Raw genomic sequence first — 27,436 nt, forward strand, 5'->3', positions numbered from 1 at the left:
TCCAGAATAGAAAAAAGTTCTGTTAATGCCAAGTCAACATCACAGCAAATTCTCTGAGGTGAGAGGGGCACTGACCATCTTGGATTCTGCGGGGGGGTGGAAGGACAAGGGAGGGGGATTTGGCAAAATACCCAATAGCTGTGTCTGTATATGGAAAAAGCATGACTGTCCTTTGAGACATTAAGTCCTAAAGATGACAAACTCTCTCTTCCTGCGTCAGTCCCCTGAGCCATCCAGTCCTACGTATGACAGGAGCTGTTTCTCACCCTGGAGGTGAGTGGCTCTGTGCCTCTCTGCCCGTTCCCCTCAGTCAGGGTGCATCCAGGGCCGGCGTGTCCATTAGGCAAACTTCGGCGGTCGCCTGGGGCGCCGAGCCGTAGGGGGCTCCGAAGAGCAGTCACGAGGTGCCGCAAGCGGGGCCTATCCCGCTCGTGGCAAAGAGAAATAGAGACTGTGTGCTTCTCGGGGCCGCGAGCAGCCCTGAGAAGCACACAGTGTCGCGCCCACCCCCGCCCCCTACCTGTTTCGGTGCCGACTGTGTGCACACAGTCTCTATTTCTCTTTGCCGCGAGCGGGATAGGCCCCGCTTGCGGCACCACATGACTGCTCTTTGGCGCCCCCTATGGCTCGGCGGCCCTGAGAAGCACACAGTCTGCGCTGAAACAGGTGGGGGTGGGGGGCAGCGCAAGGATTGCCTGGGGCACCCAATACCCTTGCACCGGCCCTGTGTGCATCTCTATGATAATTGCTGAAATAAAATAGCAGATACTGACCTGCATCTTCCTGTTACCCTCTGCAGTATTTGAGTATGAAAGAAGGGGGAAAAAAACCTGTCCTGAACTGGCAGTTAGAAAGACAAGTCCTCAAACTCCTTTTCACACACTGGTTTTTCTATAATCAAGGGGGATCTCTGTGTTTTCGAGCAACACTTAGTCAAATGGTGAGAAGCTGCTGTTGTATACAAGCCCCCACTGAAAGGGGACAGGAAAGAGCTGACCACAAGAGTTTGCAAGTTGATGTAAACCATTGCTATGGAGATCTGTGGGATTTATGTGGCCACGTGAAGTCCACATCCTGTGCAATTTTGGGGTTGCTGGTAAAAAAAAAAAAAGAAAAATGAATTATTCTGGTGATACTTAAGTTCTCAGTTGTCTTCCCGAGTTCGCAGTTGTCATCCTGACTTCACAGAGAGAAGAGCTGTATGGCAGGGGTGTTCAAACAGGTAAGCCATGTTTTTAAAAGTGTATTTCAACATTAGAGATTATATTCTATGCATTGTGGCAAGGGTGCACCACTTACATAATGTCTGCCATCTCTGTACAAACGAGCCCCCTTTGTATGATGCCTGTGTGTGTGTGTGTGACATCTTATGTGATTCCTCAGCACATATTTGCTCAATTTGCTGGTTAAAATCAACATCCACACCGCTTTGTTTCATGCTCCATGTATCTCACAAAGAATATAGAACAAGAAACTGGGCACGTGTTCCATTATATAATGGGATGTCAGTCAGACAATGTCAATTATCCGAAAATGATATCACCTCAATTACCTGATGAGCTGGAGTGGAGGAATAGCCTAGTGGTTAAAGCAGTGGACTATGACCCAGGGGAAACCAGGGTTCAGAGTCCACCCTTGCTCCTTGTGACCTTGGGTAAGTCACTTTACCCTCTGTTGCCTCAGGTACAAAATTAGATTATAAGGGAAATACCTGACTGTAATCCTCTTTGAAGTGCTGAAAAGCAGAATATAAAAAATCTAAATAAACAAAATAAGAGTAGTAGTAATGACATATCTTGAGCTTTGTATTCAGTTGATCAATCTGCAGCAACAGTGTGTCTGTTGTTACTCTCCAGTAATTAAAGTGAGTGTTCACAGCGCCAGGGACACCTTGTGGCACCACGATCCCGGGTCCCAAAAGGTTCTGGTTGTGCATTGAGCAGACTAGAAAACATCTCCAGGCAGTTTTGAAGGAAGGCTCATGAGGTAAAAAAAATCCCAACACTGGTTCTGACTGACTTGGAAGAAAAAAGGGAGGGGGAACTACTGGGCTGAAAAAAGAGCTCCGAGTAAAAAAGCAATGTTGTAAACTGAATGTTTGTGGAGTGGGAAAAGATGCCAGGGATTGTTTGCCATGGGGAATGTGAATAGATGTCAGTGCTTCTGGGGAGGAGCTGGATTTTGGGTTTGTGTATTGGAGTGGGAAGGGGTGTATAGGTTTCTCTGTTTTTGGGGAACAAAGAGGTATCCGAGTTTGGATGTAGTGCGGGGAAAGAGTATACGAGTCTGGGGGTATTTCTGAGAGGGGTCAGTGTTTGTGCGTTGGAGTCAGGAAGGGGTGTCAGAGTTTCCATGTGAGGGGGTATTAGTGCTTGCGTATATGAAGTGTCAGGGTTTGGTTTGTTTTTTTGGGGTGGAAAGGGGTGGTAGATTCTGTAGTCTTGTGTTGGGAAGAAGTGTCGGGGTTTGCGTTTTGGCAGTGTGAGAGCTTTTGTGAGAGCAGGGGATCTGGGAAGGGGGCGTCGGTTTTTGTGTTTGAGGTGGGAAATAATAGAGGTTTGTGTTTTTTGGGGGGGTTGTAGATTAGGTATCAGGGTTTGTATGTTTGGGAGTTCAAAAGGAAGTGTTTGGGATTGGGTAGTGGGGCAGGAAGGGCAGTCAGGATTTGGGGGTCGAGAAATATCGGGGTTTTTCTTTAGTAATGGGAAGAGTTGTCAGAATTTGCATGTTTGTAGGGTGAAGGGGCATTCAGGGTTGAAAAGGGGGGTCAGGATTTGTGTGTTTATAGTGTGTAGTATATTTTGGGAGTGGGAAGAGATGCTAGGGTTTGTTTGTGTTTGGGGTTTTTAGGGTGTCGAGGGTTTTTTGTTTTTTTTGGGGGGGAGGGCTCTTATGAGGGTCATAGAATTTATGTTTTTGTGTTGGTAAGAGCTGTCAGGGTTCAGTGTTTGGCAACAGAAAGGGATGTCAAGGTTTGAAAGTTGTGAGCTAGTGTCAGGGAGCTATAAAGGATACTTTTGTCGTAATCACTCCCATCAGTGCCTTTATTTCCGGGCTTCCACAGGTAGAGAGCATGGCTGTCCCCCAAGGCATGGATCCATTCAGGCTTCTGGCACATGCTCTGGAAACTTCATATGCCCTTGTCTTTCTCATCTGTGTCATCCATTCTCCTGGTGCCAGCTCGCTCTGCCGGACAGGAACTCGCTGCGAATGTGAGAAGCTGAACTTTGTTCCTGGGCACAGTCTAGCAGGTGAGGGGATCAATGTGGTGACCCTAGAAAGGAAGGGTGCCTACCTTATTGACACGGATACATGGGAGCGGCCAGACCAGACCTGCACCCTGTGTTCTAATGCCCTGCTGCAGGGCACACCACTTCAGAAATTACCCGTGTCCTTGATAGACTGGCGCATCCACAACACCTGCTCCCGCAAGGTCTCGAGCTCTGTCCTGCACTCGAGCTTCCAGGTGATGGAGATGTCTGCCTCCTTGGTACAGAACGACTGGAAGGTGGACTTAGATGTCAATGTGAAGCCCAATGTGAACGTTCAAACGGCCTTTGCAGGATCCCACTCCCGGCTGGCAAAGTTCGCCATGCAGAAGGACAGGCAGGACAAATACAGTTTCATGAACCATGAAATCTCTTGCACTTACTACAGGTATAGTATCAGTCAGTGATAACCAAAGGGGTCTCTGACATTTTCATTTAATCAGATCTTGTAAAGATAAGGCTGGAAATAATCTGGGGAGGTCTACAATCATAGAATCATATCACTGAAGCTTGCACTGCAGATATTATTCACAACCATTGGAGCAAGGTAGTGAAAAGCCCAGAGGACTCACCAGCATGCAGAAAAAACAACCTGCACTCCACTAATAAACAAAAAATAAAACCTTTATTTAGCAAGAAACCTCAGGGGCAATTTTCAGACTTCATTTTTGTGCAAAGTCTACAACTATTCTTTTTTACCCACAGATTTTGCACCAAGTACACACGTGCTTTCCTTTTGAATCATGCTGCGGATAAAAAAGGAAACTACAGGTTTTTGCAAATTATTTTGTGAAGGTAGGTTTTTTTTCATGGAAAACAATGTGCGTAGATATCAAAATACAATCTACGTGTATTATTTTCTAATCCTATTTTGTGCAAAATAATGTCAGGGGTGACTGTTTGACTAAATAAAGGATTTGGGGTTTTTTTTAATTTCATTTACATTTTATTAGTTTACTAACACAACCAAGAAGTCATCTTGCAACTTATGTGCATCAACATTCAGCACAAAAAAAGCAAACAATCTCCATTATCCTCCAAACCCAGCCAGTCCCATCAACTACCTCCTCCCATCTCAACTTCCTAACATTCACCTACCCCCTTTTCCCCTAACTCCCTTCACCTTTCCTCCCCACTCCCCTCCCAAAATCTTTGAACAATCAAACACTCGATTAAAGAAAATGGTAAGAGGAAATCTCCATTGCAAGTTATACTACAGGCTCACAAATTGGTATTTAGGAAACACCACACCAGATTAGGGTTGCCAACTAGCTCCAGATTTTCAGAACAGGTTGATCCAGTCCTGGTTTTACCCCATCGCTTGCAGTATTTATAGTCTTGCTTTTAGGGAATGCAATAGGGAAATCAGAATAAGTCCAAGCAGGCAATAGGGTAAAACCAGGACTGGATCAACCTGTCTTGAAAATCTGGAGCCAGTTTGTAATCCTTCACCAGATCCCACAACTTCTTCACCCTTTCATACTTCCTTCTAACCATTTCATTTATAACTTCCAATTCCTTCTTTGCCCCCACTTCCACATACCAGACTTTTATCGATGGAGGATTTCACTGGTAAACAAAGTTTTTATTTCCTTCAGGCTTTTTGGTGTTCCAAATAGATTTTTTGATGCTGATCACAGATATTACTTCGAAATTTGTACATCACGTAAGGTTTTTGAGAAACAACCAATTTTGTGTTACAAGAATTGTGAAATTTTAAAACATAATCTTGCGTACATATATTTTCTTGCTGGACAGTAGTTTTTATGATTTTTAAAATTCATTTGAATTTTTGATGGCCATAAGCAACGTAACATGTAACAGAGACTAACTTTATTTAAAATACACTAAGAAACTCTGCCTGATCATGCCAGAACTTGCTTGGGCAAGCCCCAGCTCAGCTGCAAGATTCCAACTTGTTTCCATGACGACGCAGCCTTATATAAGCAGCAGCAGTGAGTAGTCACCTATGCAACGTCTGTGTGAATGAGCGAATCGTATCGCTAAAACTGTTGAGTTTAAAGCTTGTGGATTTAGTTTCATATACTTTATGAAATGTCAGGCCAATGTCATAATACCCGTGACATGTTTTGTTACATCTGTGGTAAGATTACTCTGAAAGCACAGAAAAGGGGTATGACTGCACTCATTAAGAGGACATACGAGTTATACTTTGGGTGCAAAATTAGTGACCAGGACAGAGCATGAGCTCCTCATGTATGTTGTGCATCTTGCGCCAGTAGTCTGCGATCTTGGCTGAAGGGTGTGCGAGCATCCATGCCGTTTGCCATCCCAATGATATGGAGGGAACAGAAAGATCATATAACTGACTGTTCCTGGTGCCAACATTGCCATTATATCTTATGCCGCTACAGACACATAACAATGCTTAATGTATATCGCACTATTCTGGCAAACGGTACATGATACAGACATAATAAATGCATATTTGTGTTCAGCTTGTTAAAATCTATTTGTTTCACCGTAGGTTGTGGAGGAAACAGTGTTCCCAGAAATTTACCAGTGTTTTTGTTTTTCCAGTTATTCAAAATAACCTTTCTGCCAACTAGATAAAACTTCTTAATAAGTATGCGAGGTCTGTCTCCCGCCACTGTGTCCAGGACAAACAAAAAAAGAAAATTTGGAGGATCCTCTGGAATTTGAGTATTAGTAATTGTTTCAATTGTACTGTGCACATCCCTCCAAAATGCGTACAGGGCAGGACTTGCATAATATATGAGTAGGGAGTTCCACTTCCCCACACTCCTAGCAGCATTGCTCCGAATGAGCCCTGATAATGGCATGCAAGCTAGCCGGGGTTAGATAGGCTCTCTGAAAGAGGCAGTATTGCTGAGGAACTAAATTTCCAGAAACTGAGCATTTTCACACTCCTTCTACCAGGCTCTCCCAATCTTCCTCCCCACTATTTACACCAGCTCTCTCTCTCTCATTTTTATTACTGGTAGTTTCATAACCGTAGACAGCCTACATATAGCCTTATCAATTCTACTGATGCACCCCTTCCAAGGGCCTTAAGAACATAAGAAATTGCCATGCTGGGTCAGACTAAGGGTCCATCAAGCCCAGCATCCTGTTTCCAACAGAGGCCAAACCAGGCCATAAGAACCTGGCAATTACCCAAACACTAAGAAGATCCCATGCTACTGATGCAATTAATAGCAGTGGCTATTACCTAAGTAAACTTGATTAATAGCCGTTAATGGACTTCTCCTCCAAGAACGTATCCAAACCTTTTTTGAACCCAGCTACACTAACTGCACTAACCACATCCTCTGGCAACAAATTCCAGAGCTTTATTGTGCTTTGAGTGAAAAAGAATTTTCTCCGATTAGTCTTAAATGTGCTACTTGCTAACTTATTTACACTTCTATTATTTGAAAGTGTAAATAACCGAGTCACATCTACTCTTTCAAGTCCTCTCATGATCTTAAAGACCTCTATCATATCCCCCCTCAGCCGTCTCTTTTCCAAGCTGAATAGCCCTAACCTCTTCAGCCTTTCCTCATAGGGGAGCTGTTCTATCCCCTTTATCATTTTGGTTGCCCTTCTCTGTACCTTCTCCATCGCAACTATATATTTTTTGAGATGCGGCGACCAGAATTGTACATAGTATTCAAGGTGTGGTCTCACAATGGAGCGATATAGAGGCATTATGATATTTTCAGTTCTATTAACCATTCCCTTCCTAATAATTCCTAACATTCTGTTTGCTTTTTTGACTGCTGCAGCACACTGAGCCAACGATTTTAAAATATTATCCACTATGATGCCTAGATTTTTTTCCTGGGTGGTAGTTCCTAATATGGAACCTAACATCGTGTAACTACAGCAATGGTTATTTTTCCCTATATGCAACACCTTGCACTTGTCCACATTAAATTTCATCTGCCATTTGGATGCCCAATCTTCCAGTCTTGGAAGGTCCTCCTGTAATGTATGACAGTCTGCTTGTGATTTAACTACTCTGAATAATTTTGTATCATCCGCAAATTTGATAACCTCACTCATCATATTCCTTTCCAGATCATTTATATATAGAGGGCGTGAATAAAGTGGAGGAAGCAAAACACTGCACGGAGCGGCAGTAGCCACAGAGGCATTCACGGAGTGGGATGCCAGTGGCCAGTAGTGTTCCACCTTCACGGAGCGGAAGGATGGAGGGCTGCTATCTCCAAAAAAAATAAAAACAGGGGTGTGGGTATGGGGCAAGGGTGTGGCCTGCTTGTTACAGCAGTTGCTACCCCTAATTGAGCTGGATGTCACTTGGATGCAGATACAGCGCTGCTCTCTAAATTGGTGGTGGGGTGGAGGGGAATTAGGGCTGGAGGGTACTGGAAGCCAATAGTAACAGGTGAGAGAAAGAAAAAGGGGAAAAAAAATTGGATAAAGTGCGTAGCTTGCTGGGCAGACTAGATGGGCCGTTTGGTCTTCTGCCGTCATTTCTATGTTTCTATATTGAAAAGCACCAGTCCAAGTACAGATCCCTGAGGCACTCCACTGTTTACCCTTTTCCACTGAGAAAACTGACCATTTAATCCTACTCTGTTTCCTGTCTTTTAACCAGCTTGTAATCCACGAAAGGACATCGCCTCCTATCCCATGACTTTTTAGTTTTCGTAGAAGCCTCTCATGAGGAACTTTGTCAAACGCCTTCTGAAAATCCAAATACACTACATCTACCGGTTCACCTTTATCCACATGTTTATTAACCCCTTCAAAAAAATGAAGCAGATTTGTTAGGCAAGACTTCCCTTGGGTAAATCCATGTTGACTGTGTTCCATTAAATCATGTCTTTCTATATGCTCTATGATTTTGATCTTGAGAATAGTTTCCACTATTTTTCCCGGCACTGAAGTTAGGCTCACTGGTCTATATTTACCCAGATCGGCCCTGGAGCCTTTTTTAAATATTGGGGTTACATTGGCCACCCTCCAGTCTTCAGGTACAATGAATGATTTTAATGATAGGTTACAAATTTTAACTAATAGATCAGAAATTTCTTTTTTGAGTTCCTTCAGTACCCTAGGATGCATACCATCCGGTCCAGGTGATTTGCTAGTCTTTAGTTTGTCAATCCCCCAAACATCACTCTTAGCTTCCACCAAAGAGGATGGTTTCAGAATTCTCTCCTTATTCTCCAGCACAAAAGCCCTTAATTGAAAGGACCCACATAGATGGAAAGGAAGATTAATTTTCTCCTGAAACTTAGCCCAGGAGCAAAATACTCCCTGCACAAAAAAGTTACGAGAAGGTCTGAATGGATGAATTCTGCAACATATCCTTCAACTTCTGTGGTCAGAGTACACTTAACTTAGAGCATGTCAAAATAGGGGTCTATGCTGAGATCCTTTCATGTCCCCAGTGGTTGTGGTATAACTGCCACTTCCGAGAAGCTATCACTGTACCATAAGGTCTCTTCAGCCCCACTTGCATCCCAAGGGATTCCTAATCATTTGTCCTTTCCATTGACGATCGCAAACTCTACCTGGTGCTGTGTAGGCTGAGGGCGATACCCTTGTGACAGAAGGCTGAATAAAACAGCCAGACAATAATCCTGAAGACTGGATAAACCAGCCCCACCCTCCTTTCTAAATAATTGTAATGTCTAAAGCCTAATATGAGCTCTCTTATTATTCCATAGAAACCCCCCAATAATCTGATTCAAAGCTTGAAAAAATGAGGGAGGCACGAGTAAATAAAGAAGATGAGTACTTCTTCGGCTCCCTCCCGCTCCCAGCACCAACTTCACTCTCTCTGCCGGGGCTCACGCAGCCCATCCGGGGCAAGAGCCCACTCACCATTCAGTGAGCCGTGCAGAGGGAATCGCGAACGGTAGGAAAGAAAACAAAAGAAGAGAGAGAGAAGAAAAAATCCGACATAGAGAAATCACGTTCACCATGCTGTGAGTAAGCCACACCCCTGAAAGGCACCAGGCCAATCAGAGGGCAGCCTGAGTCCCTTTACATCAGTGCGTCTCCCAGCGGCGGCGTGCGTCCGAAGGAGCGCAACCTAAGGGGCCTGCCCCTTAGTGCGCCCCTTTGTGAGCCCCAGGACCGGGGCCTCTACCATCTGCTGACAGACTCACTCTAGCTCTGCTACTAGCATTCCAATACCAACATCCATTCAGCCTCCACCAGCATCCATCCAGCCACCTCCAGCATTCATCCAGCCCAGGGCTGGTGGAAGCACTAGGCGAACTAGGCGATCGCATAGGGCGCCGAGCATTAGGGGGTGCCGAGCCGCTGATGGCCGACATGAAGGCTCATGCAGCCGCCGGCTTGCTGCCTTCTCTACTGCACTTTGCAATTCTTTCCTTTCAGCGCTTTTTGAGTTGCTTTAACAGCAGAGAGGCAAACTGTCGGGCCCAGAAAGGGTCTTGAATCTGAGATGGTGAGGGACAGAAAAAAAAGAGACACCCGGAGACCCAGACAGCCAGAGGAAGATTGGCAGGGCCGTGGTGGAGCTCATGTCTCCACGGCCCGAAGAAAAAGGTCGCGTCTAAACCTGCAGATGCTCCTCCTCCTTCCTGCCCGCGCGGCCCCGGACGAAAAATGTTGCCGGAGCCGCACGGGCAGGAAGGAGGAGGAGCATCAGCCGCATGCAGAAGATGAGCAGCTCTTACGGGCCGCCGCGAATCCCACATTGCGGGCAGCCCGAGAAGACCAGGGCCGCTGCAGAGCCCATCCTGCGGCGACCCGTGAAGAGGAGGCCCAGAGGTGAGAGAGAGGCTGAGGGTCTGTAGAGTGCATATGTGTGCGTGTATGTATTGAGTTGAGAGACTGTGTGTGGGAGTGAGGACCTGAATGTTTGCAGAGACAGCATGTGAAAGCCTCTGTGTGTGTGACAGTGAGAGGCTGTATGTATGAATGATTGTATGAGAGAGAGCATGTGACAGTGAGAGCCTGTGCTTGAGCAAGACAGCATGTGGGAGTGAGAGTCAGCATGTGCCAGTGAGAGCCTGTGTGTATGAATGATTGTATGAGAGACAGCATGTGACAGTGAGAGCCTGTGCTTGAGCAAGCAGGATGTGGGAGTGAGAGAGAGCCTGTGTGTGTATGTGAGTCAGACAGCATGTGCAAGAGAGAGACTGTGTGTATAAATGATTGTATGAGAGAGAGCATGTGACAGTGAGAGCCTGTGTGTGTGTGAGAGAGTAGCACTTTCTCTATGCGGATCTCACAATGTACGAGATCAGCATGGAGGAAGTGGAAGTCCACGGGGCCTGCACAGAGGAGGCAACAGAATGGGCTTCAGTGCCAGTAGCAGCAATCAGCACCTCCCCAGTAGCCACGCGGCAGCAGTGACAGTGGCAGTAGAGGAATGAGAGAGGCTCTGAGGTTGCTGGCAAAAGAAAGAGAGGGGTTCTGCCTTTAGTGTGTGCATGTGTATGAATGGGAGTCTGCCTGGGGGTGTATGTGTGTATGAGAATGAATGGGTGTCTTCCTGGGGTTTGTATGTGTGAGAATAGGTGCCTGCCTGTGTGTGGTGTATGTATGTGTGTGTGTGAAAATGAATGGGAGCCTGCCTGGGGGTCAGTGTGAGAATGACTGGGAGTTTGCCTGTGTGTGTGTGTGTTTGTGTGAGAATGATTGGGAGCTTGCCTGGGTGTTTGTGTTTGTGAGGGAGCCAGTGAGAGTATGAGTGTGTATGAGATAATCCAGGAGAGTAAGAGTGTATGTGTGGGGGAGGGGTGTGTGTGGGGGGGGGGGGGGGGGGGGAGAGAGTGTCTTACAGCCTGAGAGTGTGTCAGTGTCTGTGAGAGCAAGAGGTTATGGTAGGTATAAGAGCATGAATGTATATGTATGTGTGAGAGAGAATGGACATGTGAGTATGTGTGAGAGAGAGAGGATAACCTCCTAATCCTTGACAATATCAGGGTGACTGGAAATCAAGAGCTCCCATGTATGGACAGCAGGGGCTTTTTCAAATCCTTATTAGTTTTAATTATTGGGTGTTATTTGATATATGTGCTGTTTTGAAATATTTTATTGGTGTTTGGGAAATTGTAAAAAATGTATATGGTTTTAATTAATAGAAATTCTATTTATCAGTAGTTTTAAAATATTATTTTATTAGTATGGTTTTACTATTATAACTGATGCTTTATGTTTCTTGATTTTATTTCTTTTATGAGGAATGGTGGTTCTGTTTTTCCATTATTAATACATAGAGTCTGGCTTCTTGGGGTTTCCATTTCAGTTTTTGTCTAATTTGTGCTCCTTTATTTTGTATTCTGTATTTGGTGAGGGTCTGTCTCTGCTCTGTGTGTGTGACCATGAGGGATTCTGCTAGCATAGGGATCTATAGCAATCTGGTTTGTTTTGTTTCCTCAGTAGGTGGTATATTGGTATTATAGGACCCAGTGTAATATTTACCCTTGCTTTTTCACAGGTAGGGTTATTGTTGTTTGAGTCCTTGGTGTTATTACTGTTATGTTACAGTGGGATTGCAGTATAGATTTTGAGTGACTTTTTTGTGGGGTTTTATTTTATTTATTTATTTAGGCAAATTTATATACCGTTTTCCAGTAAAACTAACTGACCAAAGTGGTTTACAAAATCAAGGTAACTATGGACAAATCAAAAAAATTATAAAGTAGTTAATTAATAAGTTAAAAACATAAAATAAAATAAAAATAAGTATGAATAAAAATACAATGTTGAATAATCAATAAAAATAATGGTGACGGAACAGAAGATTGGCCATTACATTTAAAAACTAAAAGCAGGAATAAGTAAGAGTGATACTGTATAGTTCAAATATATTTAGCCTTATTTACTTAACTAAAATGTTCTAAATCTTCGAAAGCTTCCTGAAAGAAATGGGTTTTTAAAGCCTTTTTGAACTCTTTCCGGCTACTTATTAACCTAAGCGGATCTGGCAAAGCATTCCACAATATAGGACCAGCAACTGAGAAAGCTCTGTTTTGTGTTAGTTCACAATGTGACTGGCAGTGGAAGGTGTTTGTGTTGCTGTTACTGTGAGGTGACACCAGAATTTGAAAATATCTTTTAGTATGATGAGCTGTAAGGGAAACATCCAAGCTCCATTGTTTGGGGGAATTTCAGTGGATGCACAGAGTTAGAGAACAGGAGGTGCAGGATTTGTATTGACATTCTGTCCCTTCCTATATATTCCAGACTTCATTCTCATAATCATATAGAATTAGTTGAATGAGGCTATCAAATAATTTTATAGTAGTTTTACTAGAAGTGTGAAACTGGCCAGCTTTTTAAAATTACGCAGAAGACCCTTTGGACTTTTTTAACAACACTTTTTTTTATAACCAATTTTATTTTTTTTTAATTTTTTAATTTTTTTTATTTATAAATTTTCAAAAATTACAAACAATAATATTTGAACTTTACATTATTCAAAGAATCCTTTGAATATTTTCAGGTACTCAGGACATTTTTATATTGGAATACATAACCTTCAATTTTTTCTAAATGATAAATTAAATTCCTGGAACCAATTACAAAACCAGTATGTGGGGAGCCTAAGCAAAAACAAGTTTAACATAAACACATCAATCCCTATGGATTGCCATTATAACAGGATTTAGGTAGATGTTACTTTTATCTTACCAACTTGGAATAGGTTTCAAGCAATATTCCCTTCCCTTTGGTTCCTCCGCTCTTCCAAGTATTTCTCTAAATGGGACGGATCATAATATACGTATCTTACACCCTCCACCCGCATGACACATTTACAAGGAAATCTTATCATTATTTGTATATCAAAAGTTCTAGCTATTTTAGCCAGAGCAATGAACCTTTTCCTTCTTTCTTGTGTCTCCTTGGAGACATCTGGATATATCCAGGGTATCCTAGGTATAGAGAGGATCTTTTTAACATAAAGACCTTTAAGACCCTATCTCTATCTAAGACATTAAAAATTTAACTATAAGGGTACCCCTCATCTCCACCTGGGTGGTATAAGATGTTTCTATCAAATCTGTTATGTTTAAGGAAACTTCCAATTGCTCTGGATTAATTTTCTTTTCATTAATAAAGTAAGCATTCACAATTTGTGGAAAGTTTTCCGGCTGCCATGTAAAAATTTCTAAAAAATAGTTTTTTAATTGTTCTTTAGGCGAAACCATATGACATTTAGGGAAATTGACAATTCTTAAGTTTGTATATCTAACATAATTTTCTACTGCTTCTACCTTTTTATTTAAAGCCAATTCCCCTTTAATAATCGAGGATTGTACCTTTTCTATAGAGGAAATATCCTGCTGTACCTTAGTCAAAACTGTCCCATAGTTTTGCACCATGGGACTTAAATTTACTAAAACATTTTGCATTTCTTTAATACTAGTATTTAGCTTTGTAATATTCTGCAACATATTCATGGAACGCCATAACATTTCCACCGTCACTGACTTAGAAATACCTGGTAATGCATCAGGGGTTAGGGGTAAAGGAACATCTACACCTTGTGCTTGGTTCACGTTATTCCCCATAGGGGGGGCTATTTGCCAAACCTAATGATGGTATTGAGGTCTTGGATCTGTCCATAGCCTCTCCAATGCCCTGCACCTCTTTAAGGGAAAAACTTGCAAAGTCTTTACCCTGTTCTTGTAGCATTAATGAACCGTGGCCCTCCTCAAACAGGCTCAGCTGTGCTGTCGGAATCTAAATTCAGTGAAAGCTGAACTCCTCATTTCCCCGGAAAACAGCAATACTACACAAAGTACACCATCCAAAATCTTTGTCACCCAAGCAAGAGACCTAGGAGTCATAATCGACAACCACTTAAGTTTAAAAACATTCATCAACCGTACTACCAAGGACGGCTTCTATAAACTACAGGTACTAAAAAGAATTAAACCACTCCTTCACTTTCATGACTTCAGAACTGTCCTCCAAGCTGTAATATTCTCTAAGGTAGACTACTGCAACTCTATCTTGTTATGTCTCCCTTCTTCTTCCATTAAACCTCTCCAGATGCTACAAAACGCGGCTGCAAGAATTCTGACAAACACCAGAAGAAGAAATCACATCTCCCCCATTCTCAAAAATTTACACTGGCTCCCAATACACTTTAGAATTCTCCACAAGTCCATCACCATCATTCATAAAACCATCTATTCCGAAGCCCCTCTTAGCCTTCAAATTCCGCTCAGACTACACTCCTCATCCAGACCCATCAGAGAAGCATACAGAGGATCCCTTCACGTCCCCCAAACAAAAGCTACACACCATCAAGCATTCAGAGAATGGGCCTTCTCTACAGCGGGACCTTCTAAATGGAATGCCATTCCTTCTGACCTCAGACAGGAACCATGCTTACTAACATTAAGGAAAAGACTTAAGACATGGTTGTTTAGACAAGCCTTTCCCGAACCCAACTGACTCACCTAACTTTCCCAACAGACAGAATGCAACTACCTTTAAGATACCTGTCAGCACTATGTAAATAATTATGCCTCTCTTTGTTATTGTTAAATTATTCCTGCTTCTTCTTCTTCTCCCATTTCTAGCTTCCCCTGTTTTATTGTAACTTTTTTGCTTCTCACCACTTGTTAATTGTTCAAAGTTATCTCACCCCCGGTTACCTGTAAACCAGCATGATGTGATTGTATCATGAATGCCGGTATAAAAAAAGCTCTAAATAAATAAAATCCGCTTTGAAGTGCTGCAAAAAGTGGAATATTAAAATACATACATATACAACCAGTTCATGCGAACCGCATTCACACACCCCAACCAATAAACATACAAACTTCAACACCTTCTTTCATCCTTCAGTCTGGGGATAAGAACACTATAATTCAGTTTATATAGCTGACCCAATCTAGGAGCTAAATAAATCCCCAAGTATTTAATCCATTATTTTGACCACTGCAATCTATATGAGCTCTCTGAGCTCCGAGCCTGCCTTCTTGAAACCCATGTGGTAACATTAGCCTTATATCAAGAAAGAGACCCAAATTCCCTCAATTTACTTAATATTATTGGAAGAGTATTTTCTAAATTTCAAACATACAATGGGACATCATCTGCATATAAGGCAATCTTTTGCTCAAAGCCAGCCACAATAATACCTGCATCCTCTCGAATATGGGCAGCCAGGGGCTTCATTAACCAATGCAAACAGGAGAGGAGACAAAAGGCCACTCCTGGCAGGTTCCCTGGTGTAACTGAAAGGACCTGGACTCCATACCATTCCCCTTAACCACAGCTTATAACCTTAATCCACCCCCTCATATTAACTACAATACAGCATGCAAATCACTGCCAGGGGGATGTGAAGCAAATTATCACTAGAATGCCTCACTGTGATAAATCCCACCTCATCTCTCTGTATCAGCGGAGGCAAAACTCTGTCCAACTTCTTGGCTGATATTTTAGCCAAAATTTTAAAACCAGCATTTAATAAAGAAATAGGGCAATCTGAAGTAGATGCCTCACTATTTGTATCTTCCTTCAGTATCACAGCAATGGACGCATCATGCATAGTATCTGGTAGGGCAGTATTGTCAAGCATTTCTTGGAAGGTTCACTAAGACTGGGGCCAGCTAATCTGCAAACAATTTATTTTTTTCTATTCTGCTTTTTCAGGCAGTTCAAATTAGATTACATTCAGGAACTGTAAGCATCTCTCTATCCCCAGAAGGTTTACAATCTAAGGGCCTCATTCACTAAGCATTTTTCCTATAGACACAAAATGGGAGAAAAGCCTTAGTAAATCAAGCCCTAAATTTATGCCTGAGGCAATGGAGAACATAAGACCATAAAATATGCTATACTAGGTCAGACCAAGGTTCCATCAAGCCCAGCATCCTGTTTCCGACAGTGGCCCATCCAAGTCGCAAGTGCCCAAACATTAGATAAATCACAAGCTACTATTTCTTATTAATTAACGTAATAGTTTATGAATTTTTCCTCTAGGAACTTATCCAAACCTTTTTTAAACCCAGTTAAACTAACTGCTGTAACCACATCCTCTGGCAATGAATTCCGGAGCTTAATTATGTGCTGAGTGAAAAAGAATTTTCTTCAATTTGTTTTAAATGATCTACGTGCTAACTTCATGGAGTGCCCCCTGATCCTTCTATTATCCGAGAGAGTAAATAACTGATTTACATTAACTTGTTCAAGTCCTTTCATGATTTTTTAGATTACTATCATATCCCCCCTCAGTCATCTCTTTTCCAAACTGAATATCCCTAACTTCTTTAGCCTTTCCTCATAGGACAGCCATTCCATGCACCTTACCATTTTGGTTGCCCTTCTCTGCACTTTCTCCAGTGCAGCTATATCCTTTTTGAGATGCAGTGACCAGAATTGCACACAGTATTCAAGGTGCGGTCTCACCATGGAACAGTACAGAGGCATTATGACATCCTCAGTTTTATTTGCCATTTCCTTCCTAATAATTCCTAACATTCTGTTTGCTTTTTTGATCGCCACAGCACACTGGGCCGACAATTTCAATGTATTATCCACTATGACGCCTAGATCTCTTTCCTGGGTGATAACTCCTAAGATAGAACCTAACATTGTATACCCACAGCAAGGGTTATTTTCTCTTATTTGCATCACTTAGCACTTGTCTACAATAAATTTCATCTGCCTTTTGAAAGCCCAATCTTCCCATTTCGCAAGGTCCTCCTACAATTCATCACAATCCGCTTGAGATTTAACTACTCTGCATAATTTAGTGTCATTCGCAAATTTGATCACCTCACTCGTCATAACCCTTTCCAGATAATTTATAAGTATATTAAAAAGTACCGTCCAAGTACAGATCCCTGAGGCGCTCCATTGTTTACCTTTTTTCAGTCTGAAAACTGACCATTTAATCCTAATCTCTGTTTCCCATCTTTTAACCAACAGCAATCCACAAAAGGACATCGCCTCCTATGCCATGACTTTTTAGTTTTCTTAGAAGCCTCTCATGTGGGACTTTGTCGAACGTCTTCTCAAAACCCAAATACACCACACGTCTACTGGTTCACCTTTGTCCACATGTTTATTCACCCCTTCAAAAAAATGTAGGAGATTTGTGAGGCAAGACTTCCCTTAGGTAAATCCATGTTGGCTGTGTCCCATCAAACCATGGGCCTCATTTTCCAAAGCTATCGCAGGCTTGCGCTGTTAGCGCAAGCCTGCGATAGCTAGCGAAAGTAGCGCAGGTCTGCGCTACTGAAATCGGGGAGGAGTCGGCCCCGGAAGAGGAGGAGTCGGGGGCATCACCGGGGTCAACTTCGCGAGGACAGCGCGCCAAGCGAAAAGGTAAGGCCCTTTTCGCTCTCTATTTCGTGCCCAATAACTACACCTTCTATGGTGTAGTTATTGGGCGCGATGCCGGTAGCGATCGCACCGCGGCGGTGCGATCGCTGCCAGACCGCCCCCCCCCCCCCCGCTTCGGCCCCCGCCCCCCCCGTTAGCGCGATTTTCTAAAGTATCGCAGGCCTGTTTTGTGATTTTATTCTTTTTAACGGTTTCTACAATTTTTCCCAGCACTGAAGTCAGGATCACCAGTCTATAGTTTTCCAGATCACCCCTGGATCCCTTTTTAAATATAGGGGTAACATTGGCCATCTTCCAATCTTCAGGTACATTGGATGACTTTAATGAAAGGTTACAAATTCATTGAAATAGATCTGAAATTTCATTTTTTGGTACTTTCAGAACCCTGGGGTATATACCATCCCAGTGATTTACTACTCTTCAGTTTGTCAATCAGGCCTACCACATCTTCTAGGTTCACCGTGATTTGGTTCAATCCATCTGAATCATTACCCATGAAAACCTTCTCTGGAATGGGTATCTCCCCAACATACTCTTCAGTAAACACTGAAGCAAAGAAATAGTTTCATCTTTCCACGATGGCCTTATTTTTCTCTAAGTGCCCCTTTAACCCTTGATCATCCAATGGTCCAACCAACTCCCTCGCAGGCTTTCTGCTTCGGATATATTTTTAAAAGTTATTATTGTGAGTTTTTGCCTCTATGGTTAACTTCTTTTCAAATTCTCTCTTAGTCTGTCTTATCAATGTTTTTACATTTAGCTTGACAATGCTTATGCTTTATCCTACTTTCTTCTGATGGATCCTTCTTCCAATTTTTGAATGAAGATCTTTTGACTAAAATAGCTTCTTTCACCTCACCTTTTAACCATGCCGGTAATCGTTTTGCCTTCCTTCCAACTTTCTTAATGTGTGGAATAAATCTGGTCTGTGCTTCTAGGTGATTTTTTTTAACAATGTCCATGCCTGATGCATACTTTTTACCTTTGTAGCTGCACCTTTCAGGTTTTTTTCTAATTATTTTTGTCATGTTATCAAAGTTTCCCTTTTGAAAACTTAGTTCTAGAGCCATGGATTTACTTACTGTTCCCCTTCCAGTCATTATTTAAAATGAGATTATATTATGATCACTATTGCCAAGCGGCCCCACCACCGTTACCTCTCTCACCAAATCCTGTGCTCCACTGCTGCTCGCATGTTATAAAATCCAGGGTCGGCGTGCGCAGCGGGGTGCACAATTGTGCAACCTGTGCGCGTGAAGCCGAGCAGCCTGCCTCTGTTCCCTCTGCCCCCCCCCCCCCCGCACCTTCTCCTCCCTTCCCCTATCTAACCCACCCCCCAGCCCTAACTGAACCCCCCCCTGACCTTTATTGAAGTTACGCCTGCCTCTGGGCAGGCATAACTTGCGCACGCCGGCTCTCCATCCCCTGGCTCGGTGGCTGTTCCGGAGGCCTCGGTTCCGCCCCCGGAACATCCCCGGGCCGGCGCCCCGCCCCTGGAACGCCCATTTTTTCAAGCCCCGGGACTTACGCGCGTCCCGGGGCTTGCATGCGTCACCGAGCCTATGCAATATAGGCTCGGCGTGTGCAGGGGAAGCAGGGGTAGGTTTTTGGGGGCTGTGCGCATATCTTATGTGCGCAACCTTTTGAAAATCTACCCCACAATTTCTCACTGGCGGGTAAAAAATCATACATGTGACATCAATGTAAAAGACTGGGAGGCCCCTTCTTGCTGCTGGACTGCAGCCTTTATCGTAAATTTGTTCAGTTACTAGTTAAGTTTTAGATTGCTAAGGGTGTAGGATTGCGTATAATTAGGGTCTTTTAAATGTATTCGTGTATTCACTATATATTTGGTAGTGACCTACAAGAGAATGATCAAACTCTTGATAAGGTGTGGGGAATTTCTGAGTTTAAGCTAAAAGGCTGTTTTTTTTAATTTTTATTTTTTAAGTGTGAAAGTGACACCTGCCTATAAATTAAAGGATGAGCTAGGATGAGCTACCTGTTTAAAACAACACTAAATAATATTCCCCAATAGTTTAAAAAATTTCTCCAAGGAGAACTTAACTGATTCTTTCCAGCCACCAGCAAGGTGATCCTTTCCTCTCAGTGCTCCCACTGGATTGTAGACAAAGTGGAGGATAGGGTGACCTGCCCAAGCTCACATGGAATGGTAGCAGGATTTGAAATCTGACTTCCCTGGTTTGTAGCCTCTTGCAATAACCACTAGGCTACTCCTCCACTCCATTTATAAAAGCCAGACTTTAGCTCCTTAATGGCCTGAATTACTTCCATCACATTAATAAGGGCATCTAGTCTTTCACAATCAGTCACATCTAATTAAAGGTTTTATTTTAAATTTCTTAATTGTTATTTTCTCTGCAGTCATAGGTTCCAATGTAATAAGTTGGGAAGGTTGAGTGATATGTCAGCGAGCAGTTCTACACTCATTGTACTATGTAGAACTGAACTTCTGAACTCCTGCTGTAGCAAGGAGTTTTACACACAAAAAATGTGCTCACAACCCTGACTAAAAGTGTGTGAACAGCTCAGTGTTCTTCCATGCAAATTCCATGATAAGCCATTACCTATTATTCCCCAGTGCAGAGAGGTGCATAGGTTTAACTCATGTTTTCTTAATGCTGGAAATTTAACTCCTGGTCATTGGTAGAGTAATATTTCTGGGCTCGAGTTAATCTATGGGATTGAATGGTGTCAGGGTCCTGTACTCGGAATTCATGTTCATAAAATATGATGTGTGTTTTATGCATACAACTTTTAAGTGCTAGATTATGTCCCTAATTCATTTTCTGCACACAGGGGCGGATTTTAAAAGCCCTGCGCGCGTAAATCCTTCCCGATTTACACGCGCAGGGCACTTGCGCGCTGGCGCACCTAAAGCCCCGGGAAGCGCGTAAGTCCCGGGGCTTTCTAAAAGGGGCGTTTTGGGGGCGGTGACGCGGGCGTGGTTTCAGCCCAGGGGCGAGGCCGCGGCCTCCGGACCAACCCCCGGGACCGGAACACGGAGCGGGGCTGCCGGCCGGCGCACGCAAAGTTACGCCTGCTCTCAGCACACATGCTTTCGGCACGCACACATGTGTGCCCGATTTTATAACTTGCGTGCGCAAACATGCGCAAGTTATAAAATCAGGGGTTGTCACGCTCAAGGGGGTGCACAATTGTGCACCCTGCGCGCGCCGAGCCGCACTGCATTCCCCTGTTCCCTTCCTCCTAACTTAACCTTCCCACCCCTTCCCATAACCTTCCCCCCCAGCCCTACTCTAACCCCCCCCAACCTTTGTCAAACCTTTTGCACTTGCCTAGAGGCAGGCGCAGGTTGCGCACGCCGGCAGCATGCCAGCACGCGATCCTCCGACCCCGCCCCACCCATGCCCCACCCCCTCCCCGCCCATTTAGTAAAGCCCTGGGACTTAGACGCATCCCGAGGCTTTACTTGTGTCGCCGGGCTTTTATAAAATAGGCCCGGCGTGCGTAAATCTTCTGAAAATCCGGCCCATAATGCACAATGTTTTTGTGCCCCTAAATTATGTTTGTGTTCTTAAATCAAGATTTGTGTATTTAAATGATGCTTTGTAGGCTTAAACTGTGGTCTGTGTGCATTAAATATGATTCTGTTCACTATTCAATTTTTTATAAACATTTCTAAGTTTATATACTTAAAAAAAAAAATTATTTATCACTTTCTCAAAATATAACTTCAAGGAATCCTTGAGAGGAAATATCAATTATATTATATAAATAATTCCAAACAGAAAAATATAGAAATCAAAGCAACTAATCAACAGCTTTAACAATAATCAAGTGCATCATTAAGAGGTTTTACAATACCATAACCCAAAAGAAATTCAGGTAAATAAGCAATCAAGAACAAGTAGCAAAGCAAATTAGAGTAGGAGAACTCATGCAACAAAATAGGTAGGTGGAGGAATTGGCTCCAATGGAAAAAAATTGACCCTATTGGACATCTTTATCACTCAAAAAGTGTTAGTTGACCCGGTTGAAAAAAATATAGCATTGAAAGTTAAACATCCACCTGCAGTACTAGGTCTCATTATTAAAAAAATGTCTTTACTTCTTCTGTGTAAACTTGACTGCATCAGAATAAACCCTGACTTTACATTGAAGAAAAAATTAAATCTGATGCTTAAAGAAACGCACTGTCAGAGTCCAAAGCTAAGATAACAATACGAGTTGAGGGTTTCTATATCAGAAGTTTTCAAAACCTTAGAGAGATTCAGATTATCTTCAGATAGTGATTGAAGTTCTCCTTGTTGAAAGTCTTACATGAGGGTAGATAAGTTAATAACCCTTGCTATCGGAGAAAGTCTACTCCTGCACCTTAAGCATCTCCATCAGATATCTCCTGAATCTTTGTGACGCTGAGGCCATCAGTAACTTGGGGAAATTAATAAAGTGTAGATTACATTTCCTCACAATATTCTCAATATTTCCAATTTAGTTGTTAAATAGTATTGTCCTTAATAACAGTTTCTTGCTTGACTTCCATTTGACTCCGTTTATAAACAGAATTAGAAAAACGTTCATCCACATGCACTATGAAATTTTCTAAAACAGTTGACATTCTTTTTTAAAACACCTGATGCATTTTATGCTATTACTTTACTGCATTGGGAGTTGACTTTTTTAGTGCATGAGTAAATAAAATGTGCATTGAAATTCAGCATATATTTTTTACTCATATCATTTTATATTAGGGCCAAAGAAAGAAATACCTGGAAGAAGATTTTAAAAGGTCAAGAATCAAATAGGTACTGTAGGATGAACAAGACCTCAAGAGGTTATCTAATCCACCCTTCAACTCCAAATGGGCTCTATTTACTTTCATTATCCTAGACTGTTGTTTGTCGTGAACATACTCTCAAAACCCCTAAGGACAAAGATTTCACCACCTTGTTCCAGTGCTTGCCTTTCCTTTTCACTTATAAAATTCTGTCTAATGTTTAATTAACATCAATCCTGCTGCAGTGTAAACACATTACTACTTTTTCTTTCTTCAGTGGAGAAAAAGAAAAATTTTAAAGCCAATCAGCATATACAATGAGAATGTAAAGATCAGAGTTCAAAATTCTAGGAACCTGATTGGTCATTTCTGTGATGTAAGTATTGTATTTTTTGTTTTGTTGTTGTTGTTTCCTGGACAGATATCGACTGAGCAACACACCGCCCCTCACAAGTCATTTTTCCCAAAATCTGAGGAACCTTCCAAACCATTACAGTGAAATGACTAAGCCCAACTATTATTATGTCATCGACACCTATGGTACTCACTACATCACCCAGCTCTTGTTGGGGGGAAAGATGCGTGATGTCACAGCCATTAAATCCTGTGAGTCCTCCTTAGATGGAATTAAAGTGGATGAGGTAAAGGACTGTCTAAGTATAGAGGCTTCGGTTACAGTAGTAGCCAAGGGCAAGATCACAGGGACGTACAGTACCTGTGAGGAGTTGAAGAAAACAAAGAAATTCGTGGGTAGTTTTCATGAGAAGTACAGCGAACGGCAGTCAGAAGTAGAGGGAGGTAAGGCAACAGCAGACCTACTGTTCGCCAAGAGACAGGATCCAAAGAAGTTTGATGAGTGGATGGAGAGCCTGAAGACCATCCCAGGGATCATCTCTTTCTCACTGATGCCCATTCATACATTGGTGAGATTCAAGGGGCCCCAAAAGGAGAACCTAAGGAAAGCCATCAGTGACTACATAATAGAGAGAGCTATCCAGAGGAACTGCTCCAGCAGCTGCCCTTCAGGGGCCCAGAAGAGCAAAAGGGATTCCTGCTCCTGCTTCTGTCCAATAAACAAGGGCATAAATAGCATGTGCTGTTCCACTGGCCGAGGTTTTGCCAAGCTCACAGTTAACATTCATAGAGCCACAGGACTCTGGGGTGACTATATCACAAAAACAGATGCTTTTGTCAAAATAAACTTTGAAGGCTTGAATCAGAGAACAGACACAGTGTGGAACAATGACAATCCCAAATGGGGTTGTCACTTTGACTTTGGTTTGGTACAGCTGAACCAAGCAAGTGTCTTGAAGGTTGAGGTCTGGGACGAGGACAATCGCTATGATGATGACAAGTTAGGGTCCTGCAATCAACCTCTCTCTTCTGGATCTCAGGAAAAGAAATGCTACTTGAACCATGGGAGCCTATTCTTCTCAATTAATGTGGTCTGTGGCCCCCAATTGGGAGGTCCCCAGTGTATGGAGTATGTTCCCTCACCTCAATAACTGTAGAAGGACTAGCTTGAAAGTTTTTTTTATTCTAAACATTCTTTAAGATGCTCCTGCTGACAACCAACTTGATAAATGTGTTATGTATGACTTTACACATTCCAATATCCTCACAGCCCTTGTAGTATGATGTCACCTTCTATGAAATCATTACTAGTAAGAACAAATTTGGCTGTCTATTGTGGATTTTGCTCAAAATGGCTGCCTCACTGGGAGCTGCAGGTGATAGTGTGGGAGAAGAAAGGAGCACCTTAAAAGAATATAAAAATGTAGCAAAAATGATCAAATGTATTAGTAATGTTTATTTCTGATTGACATATGTTTCTCTGCAACAACACACAGGAAAGAAGAACATCTTTAATACAGTTTTAGTGCTAGTTCCTATATTATTAGGGATCCATACTCACCTATGGGGTATCCAACTAATTTACCTGCATATAAACATATCTGGCTAATTTATATGGAATATTGAGTATTGCGACTGTGCTGCTGAATATACTCAACTAGCTCAAATTGACCCCTAGATTCATCAAAATGCATTATTAACGCCTGTGTTAAGAAATAGTGTGTTTAGGTAAATTTTAGAATTACTGCTTGTGTGGTAAACTTATTGCACCCTGTGATAATTCCTATTTTCTCTCAGTGTATCTACAAGGCCTTCACAGTAAGCAACTATTTATATGCCTATAGGAGGGTCATCTAATAGCTCGAGGTGGTGGTTTAGAATTTAGGGGCCAGTTTATCATGCAGAGATTTGACTTCATTAGGAGTGAGGAAAGTCTCACAAAGATGAAATTTCTACTATGTTCTCTCACGCTAGCTCAATAGACTCTATAAACTGGGTACCATCAAGCCGGGGCGAGATAGCATAGTACAAAATTTCATCTTTGTGAGATTTTCCTCACTCCAAATGAAGTCAAATCTTCACCAAGCTGTACCTTGCTGTTTTGTACATCTCATTCTGCATGAAAAACTGGCTCCTAAACCCTAAACCACCACCACCTCACCCCGAACTATTAGATGACTCTCCTATAGGCATATAAATAGTTGCTTACTGTAAAGCCCTTGTAGATAGTCTCTCTCTCTCTCTCATCACAAATTACATTATGGTCATATCACACAGCTTAATGCCAGGAAAAAAACCTTTCCCAAAATTTGCATTCATGCAATCCCATTATTATCACATATGACATTAACACATTTTGATGAATTACCTTGTAAGTTAGATGAATCGATTGATCTGATTGCTTGAGATTTAGCTAAGTATTTTGATGAAGAGGGGTGGGCTGATATCATTGGGAGCTTTTACCGGGGTAACCTGCTATACATGACTACTAGGGAGAATAGATACAAAATAATGTAACACCTTTGTAAATTGCATAAAATGAGACTGTGTGACTTAAACAGGTGCTGGAGAGGATGTGAGGAGATGGGATCCACGATTCATATGTGCTGGACATGCCCCCTGATCATGATATATTGGAAGGATATATAATATTGGAAGGATATATAATAAAATGAATCCATTTTATTCATGGTGATTTCCCCTCCCCTGGATTCATTTTATTATGGTGATTTCCCCTCCCCTGAACCCAACAATGATACTGTTGGGCCTACCAACTGAAGGCACTACTACTTCTCGTAAGGGTGGTAGTCCATTGATGGATCATCTACTGGTTGCTGCAAGGCAGGATGTAGCCCAGCTCTGGAAATCCTCAAAGATGCCATCTTTCATGATGTGAGTCCAAACTGTCTGGAAAGTTTATCAATGGAACTTTTAACATTCTTTGTGAGAGATAAAAATCAGAATGTGTTGAAGATTTGGGACCCTGTTTTAAAAATGTGCAGAAGCAGCTGCATCAACAATTACTGGATGAAATCCAAGACTTGCATGTGATTGTTATCATCTGGGGTGGGTGTTAGAGTTGGTGTGTGCTTTTATTCCTTTTCCAAATGCGATACTTCTATTAAGGGGATCTTTTGTGGTCTCTGTAAATGCATTTATTCTACTGTTGATATGTAGTTAAAGATAGATATCATTTGTTCTTTTAGTGTTGTTTTCCCATATGATTCTTTAAATTTCTGCTTTGAAATTGTATTGTATTGTGCCCTAACGGATAACGTGTATTTGAATTGCACTGCTGTGTACTCTTTTCAGTAAAAAAAATATATTAAAAAAAATACATAATAGTTTTTATGACTTATAGCAGACTCAAAAATAGATCAGATGAAGTCATTAAACAGTGCACAAGCTCAAAATACAATCCTTTGGCTCCTAAAAGCTGTTTTTTCCCTCAGACATCTCCACAAATTATTAGTATTGCAAGTAATAGAAGCAAAATCAGTGCGTGCATTTTTACAGAACATATATAGACTCATACTCTTTAGGCCTGATTTTTAAAATCATTTACGCACTTAAAATTTGGTTTTACACATGTAAACACACTATACCAGTGTAAAGTGGACTTTCGAAAATTGTTACAATATATTCCATTGAATTGTCCATAAGATACTCACATCTAAGTGCACCGGTAGAATATTATCTCATAGACTTAACTCCATAATGGTAAATACATTTGTAAAGGATAAGGAAGTGGAAGGAGGAAAGCCTTTAAACAATCCTAGGTATTGTTAGATCCTTAAGCTGCTTACTATAGTAGTTATATTCTCAGGAATCCTTTAGTATGGAATCTGGAACAGAGAATTTTAAAGATAGAGAAGTAAAGTTAACCCTAAGTTATAAAAAGCCATTTAAAAATTGCTACGATAGTATATTACATTTACATGGGTAACTCCTTTGAAAATTACCTTCAAAGTGAGGACTCTGGCTACAGTGTGGCCTTCCTTTCCGCAGGGGTCCTCTGTGGGCTGCAGTCTGTGCTGCAATGGCTTATGCCTCAGTGACTCAGCACTGCCACCCCCCCTAAGAGCCCTCCTCACGTACCACTCCCTGCCTCAGCTTGGGTCTCCTTGCTCTACTTGTGGCCATCTTGCTCTGGTTGCTTAAGCTTTAGCTATTGCTCCTTATTGGTTTCTTTTGTTGTTTTCCTTTGCTTTTTTTTTGGGACCTCCCCCTTAGTGGCCTCCTTGTTTTATGCTTTTTTTTCCTTGTTTGTTTTCCTGTCTTGTCCTTGTTCTGTGCTTGACTCCCATTATCGTGGCCTTCAGGTGTGTCTTTCTCTCTTTGTTTTTGTCTTTCTCTTGATTTTGGTGCACTCCATTATCCTGTCTTATGTTTCTGGGTGGACACCTTTCTATTCCCTCTCTGTCTGTGAGCAGCCTTGCCGCTTTAGTGGGTATCTCCATCCTCGCTCCTGAGTGCAACGCCATGCAAGTTCCACCAGTCACCAGAACCTGCGGGCTCAACTCGAGGGGAGGTGGCCGGCCAGGCAGATGACCCTGACATTATCAACTCTAAGGAGTAGATAAGTAGACTCCAGCCTGCTCCAGACTCAGGAGTTACCCTAGGCACTGGCAACAAGCTGTAACCCTCTACAGGAGACAGAAACCAGGGTATCTGGGGAATCCACAATGATTTTTCCTGCTTTACATGCACATGGTGAATGTGATCAACTTGCCTCATAGAGATGTCAGCAAAACTTCATCAAAAT

At 42.3% G+C, this 27,436-nt stretch overlaps 1 protein-coding gene across 1 annotated transcript; it reads left to right on the plus strand.

Annotated features, from left to right (window-relative positions):
* Positions 1-699: 699 nt before the first annotated feature.
* Positions 700-24,795, plus strand: LOC115094149 (perforin-1-like). The gene is made up of 3 exons (XM_029606895.1): positions 700-1,222; positions 3,065-3,657; positions 22,739-24,795. The coding sequence occupies exons 1-3, from the start codon at positions 1,202-1,204 to the stop codon at positions 23,820-23,822; spliced, it is 1,698 nt and encodes a 565-aa protein (XP_029462755.1). The 5' UTR covers positions 700-1,201; the 3' UTR covers positions 23,823-24,795.
* Positions 24,796-27,436: the final 2,641 nt, after the last annotated feature.

Source organism: Rhinatrema bivittatum, chromosome 6 (genome assembly GCF_901001135.1).
Source record: "Rhinatrema bivittatum chromosome 6, aRhiBiv1.1, whole genome shotgun sequence".
In the NCBI taxonomy this organism is placed as follows: Eukaryota; Metazoa; Chordata; class Amphibia; order Gymnophiona; family Rhinatrematidae; genus Rhinatrema; species Rhinatrema bivittatum.